General features: G+C 43.8%; 1 protein-coding gene across 1 annotated transcript in view; it reads right to left on the bottom strand.

Moving 5' to 3' along the window:
• ankrd13b (ankyrin repeat domain 13B) overlaps window positions 1-5,125 on the bottom strand; it is a 35,777-nt gene extending 30,652 nt beyond the window's left edge. Inside the window, exon 1 of the mRNA XM_021587586.2 lies at window positions 4,375-5,125. Coding sequence (XP_021443261.2) covers window positions 4,375-4,482 — 108 coding nt within the window. The 5' untranslated portion in view covers window positions 4,483-5,125. The remainder of the gene's footprint in view (window positions 1-4,374) is intronic.
• Between the last annotated feature and the right edge of the window lie 23 nt (window positions 5,126-5,148).

A 5,148-nucleotide genomic window follows, 5' to 3' on the forward strand; every position in this document is an offset into this window, starting at 1 on the left:
CACGGGCCGGGCGGGGAGAGATGTGTGTCTCTCCCTCCTCCTCCCTCCTGCTCCTCGAGAACAGACGCGACTTGTGCGGTGCAGTGCCTCAGACAGCACTTGTCTCTGATACATGTCCGACTGAAGAGACTCCAACACTAAAGAATGGGGGTGAAATGATCACCTCGACATTTATACTTGGGATAATATTCAAACCAATGGAAAACCAGTCGGCTACAGCCTTTAGTGTTGAATCACCACTAAACCTCACATGTATTGATGTTTTCACACTTGTGTTAGCGTTTCAAACCAATGTCAAACCACCATTATGCTACACGTTTCACTGTTAAATCACTCAAACGTTTAAGACGCATTATATTGGCAACGTGTCTCGTAACCACTGTTGTCACTTGTCAGACCACCACAAGACCAATGTAATAACATGCATTACTTTGCTCCGCGATAGGAGACAAGAGATGGTATTTCTGTGTGAAGGGAGGAGGAAGTTGTGAATAGAGAAACAGCGGATAGAGGAAAGTCCTCCACAATGCAAAGCGAGGAGGAACCTATTATCTCTAAGGTAGGAACTTCACATTTGTTCTCATGCACAGAATAGAAGATGAAAATACCCTGGATTTGCATAATCAAATGACAACAAGATGACGTGGTTAAGCAAACATCAATACAAAATGTCGGAACAGAAACTGGACTGTCTTATGGGCTTGTGTGTTTCAGGAAACAACATGGCTATTGTGGAACAACTCTTTTCATGTCTGATGGTTGAGAAAGATTAGGATATCACAAACAATGTCTGTGATCTGGGGAGAACAGCAGGTTGAATTCAGTACTAACCTCAGTTTTATGCATAGCTATTTACAACGTGTGTGTGTGTGTGTGTGTGTGTGTGTGGGTGCACATACAAATATACTGTAAGTGTGTCCCTACATTTGTAATGAATACTCAGGGAGAAAAAGGTGTAGATTCACGCGCAGAGCGTGGCAGGTGTTTATTTCACCTTCGCAGAAAGCAGTAAACGTGGTCACAGGCGGGCAATGGTCAAACACAGGTAGGCAAACAGGCAGGTGAATCAAAACTAGGACTGAAGGCTATAACTGGTTCTCACAAACGAGCTGGGAAAAGGCTTAGTAGAGTCAAAACGAACAATACCTCACAAAAGGCACAAACAGAATTAACTGAACTAAATAAGGAGCTGATGAGACCAGGTGAGTAACTAACAGGTGAAATCAATAAACAAAAATGAAAGACAGGGCTACGTACAAGAACACACAGAAACAGGGCTACGTTCAAGAACACAAAGAAACAGAACACAAGGTTGACTAAGAAAATAAATACAGAACCTTACAACATTGTTTGCTAACCATTTATGTGGCAGGCCAGACAGTAATGAAATCAGATATGGTCCTCGAAGTATCATTCATTTCCTCTTTTCCATTTCAGGCACACAATGCAACACAATATTAACAGGGACATCTTTTCAATCTTTAAGGAATACTGTTGTCTGTTTCTGTCCTCTCTCTCGGTTAAAAGCTTTCCACAATTTAACTAAATCTATTCCCATCACATCCTTATCCCCAGTGACACTGCACTGCTGCAATTAGTGTAGAGTTTCATTACTCTGTAGAGGTAAGAAGAGGGGACAGCTAGGGGAAAAGTAAGATATGATGGGTGCGTGAGTGAGAAACAGACGGAGGGGAGGATGGATGGTCAGTATACCGGGTCAGGGAAATGTACTGTAGATTACAGGCAGGGATAGACAGATGGTATAGCAGAGACAGAGGAAGGAAGACAATGTAATTTATGAGGCCAGTCTCCACCCAGTATGATATAATCAGATTTTAAGACTGCTAAGTTAACATGATCGCCCAGCTGAGCCTGTGAGCATCGTACACATTAGTGAGGAAAGTGGGCAGGGGAGGGGGTGGTGGGGTGGGGGAGAGCTGGCGGTGGTGGTGTCCCCTCCTCGCCTCACTTTGGAGGAAGGATGGGGAAGTCATTTTTAGAAAAGGACCGGTGTTCCATTTCAATCATATCTGGGATGCATTTTTAGTGGTTGGATCAGGATATTGTGATATGTTGCTGCCCAGTGCTGTTATTCATTCCTCCCTTTCCCTCCTCCCTCCCTTCACTATCCCACTTGCATCCTCATGTTACTTTACAACCTCTGGCTATCCCTCTTTGTCTCTACCTTGTTGTCAGCGCTCTCTCTTCACAGAATCCCTCTTTGTTTTATGACACTGCTTAAAGAAAGCTGCAAATTGAGCTCCCCCTCTTCACTCTCCTCCCTGCTCAATTTATATGTTTTACTTTTGCTCTTTTAAGTGCTTCTTCTTCTCCTTCCCGGCTTCCCTTTTCACTGCGCGGTCGTTACATTGATACCCAATACCAATAACATTTTCTGTCTCTCCTGGTGCAGCACTTTTCTGTTCTTCCCTCACAGAGGCGCAAGCATTGCTTACCCTGCATGCACTTGCTCCCTACACCCTGTGCACTTCATGCGTTCTGCACTCCTTTCGATACCATTGATCCTTGACACATATGCAACCACCGTCGGCCATATCCAATCCACGCGTGCACACTTGACCGTCCATACAGCCAGCCAGTCAGTCTAGGAGTTCCAGACAGACAGTTGGCCAGCCAGTGTAACTCTTCCCCTGATGGAGCCATAAACACACCTCTATAAGCCTGCAGGCTTTGCCAAGAGAGGCCAGGATTTATCTGTCAGCACCCTGTAAATTACATCAACTGGGGGTGCTTTATATAGTCATAATCCACGGGGCTCAGGCTTGAATCATCACCAGCATCACAGTGCTCTGCATAGCATTGCATCCGAGCCAAGAGGTGCTAGGTCCGAGTGTTTACCCTACCTTTTAACGGTGTGCACTGTCAAATAAAGTTGCATTTGGATTTGTACATAAATATGAGAGTGCGTGACATTTGAGTCAGGTTCGGCGACGTGAGCGAGAGTAAACTAGTCTTACGAATGTCCGATAAATGTTTATATTTGTAAATAAGGTGTCAGTCACAGTGACCGGACATATGAAGGGCATGCAAATATTCCCCTTTAAACAGTTTATTTGGCTCACATTGAGTGGAAAAACAACCACAGCCCTTATGTTGATGTGACAGTGTTACAGTAGGGAAGCCAAGCCTGTACTGCACATCAACCTGGTGCATAATAGGCATTTCATAGCATTTCAGTCTACTGTCCTTTAAAACCTGCACTCTCACCATTGCTTACCATGTCTTGTCAATATACAATTCCTAGCATGATAGGCTTTGTATTATAAACGCATGTGATTAGTCGCGCTGGAAATAATAAGGCTCTGGAAATAATGCAGATCCTCGTGAGAAATCTGAATTCAAATCTGTGCAGGTTACGAGGTTTTCAGTTCCGTCTAATTCATCCCACCGAATTGTCTGTGTGGCTGGGAAACTGCATGACACCTCTTATGTAATGTGTTAGGTATCCCATATTCTTGCAGAGGTCGTTCATTTAAGATAGTATTTTTTCAGATGTCTGTCTGTCATGCCTTGTGTCCAACAGTCCGTCCTGTAGTACCCATTTCCATTGCATGCATGCATCATGTTCTACATATTTCTGGGTTCAAATAAATGGACGGACTGGCTGAAATGTTCCGACAGTGCATCCCAGAAAGAATACATGAACGCCTATGCAATTTCATTCTGTAGGTATGGAGATATCATAGAAATAGTAAACATGGCATAACCACACATCCTCTTCTGACAGCTGAGGCAAGACTGGTATTATTTCCATCACTGTGCATCAATTCGCCCACATTATCTGCATTGTCTCCCACGGTTTCCTCCTCTTCATTTAGGTGGTGGGAAGGTACAGTATTGGACACATCACGAAACAGTATTACAAGCAGCTTTACACACGCACAGCCACAGCTTGCAAAAATGTAACAAATAGCAAGGAAATAGTAATGGAATCCTGGAGTAGGCTAGATGAGATGATTTCATGAATAATAAACGTTACAATGTTGCAAGTTCATGATGTGCTCGCCAAATACAATGACCTCGTTGTAAGAAATTGTAGCAAAGCCTCGACACATTTTCAGATTCCCACTGAACGACAATGCTGGAAACACATTTCAAACGAGGTTTACGCTATTTCATGGCATGGGCTAATTTCTCGAGGTAAAGTCATGGCAGGTAGCCTAGCCACCTATTGAAACATATGTAACTTCCACCACCTCCTACCGTTCAATTCAATTAACGAGCTCACGGTTCGGTGAACTGTGGTCACACTAGATGGTACACCTAACCTAAACCTATCAAAATGTTATTGGCACGGCCCACGCTTTTTTAACAATTAGATAGACGAGGACTTGTCGCCCGAAGACTCCTCACCTGCTTGTTCGCGGATAGCGCTTTCTCCAGCTTCCGATGTTTGTTGTGCCACACCATATCGTGAATAGGATAACGACTCTTTTCCGGAGTTTTCTTAGCAGAAATCATCTTCGGTTCATAATTCGCCTTCTCCTCTGTTTATTTTGTTCCGTATAAGCCTATCACTTAATACTTCGCTATTGACCGACTACGCTGATATTATCGCTCTGTCGTGACAAGTCACTTTACAAGACATGCCTTCCGCATTATAATGATAGTATGAATAAAACGTGTAAATAATTTCCCTTGCAGTCAGTTGGTTATGATACACACTCGTCAATAAACAGCCCTAGATCTAAGAATCACCAAGAGATCCCTTTAATCTAGCCTACTTCTGTTCTCCATGCCCTGCCCCTCTCATACCTTTATCTTCCTCCTTGAATAAACTAGCGAGGCAGTCGCCCATCTATTCTCCGCTCCCTCCCATCACAGCGAAGGCACTGTTGTGAGACAGTGGTGACAGCCCGCAAATAAAAATGTAAGCAGCCAATCAAATAGAAGGGATGCTGATGAGCGTGATCTAGAAGATGCACGCCCGTAGAGTGGCTACATACGCCACCTACCAGTCATCAGGAGTTAGTAGTTCACTTCATATTAATAAACTAAACAATCAGCCTGTGCCATAATCACATCCAAATAGCCGACACCTTTGATGCTGTCTATTGGCTAGGCTATAGCGCAGCAATGTTTTTGCAACACGAAGCTCTCTGATCATTTACTTAGGCTATTTGTGAG

This window comes from Oncorhynchus mykiss, chromosome 27 (genome assembly GCF_013265735.2).
Source record: "Oncorhynchus mykiss isolate Arlee chromosome 27, USDA_OmykA_1.1, whole genome shotgun sequence".
NCBI classification, from domain to species: Eukaryota; Metazoa; Chordata; class Actinopteri; order Salmoniformes; family Salmonidae; genus Oncorhynchus; species Oncorhynchus mykiss.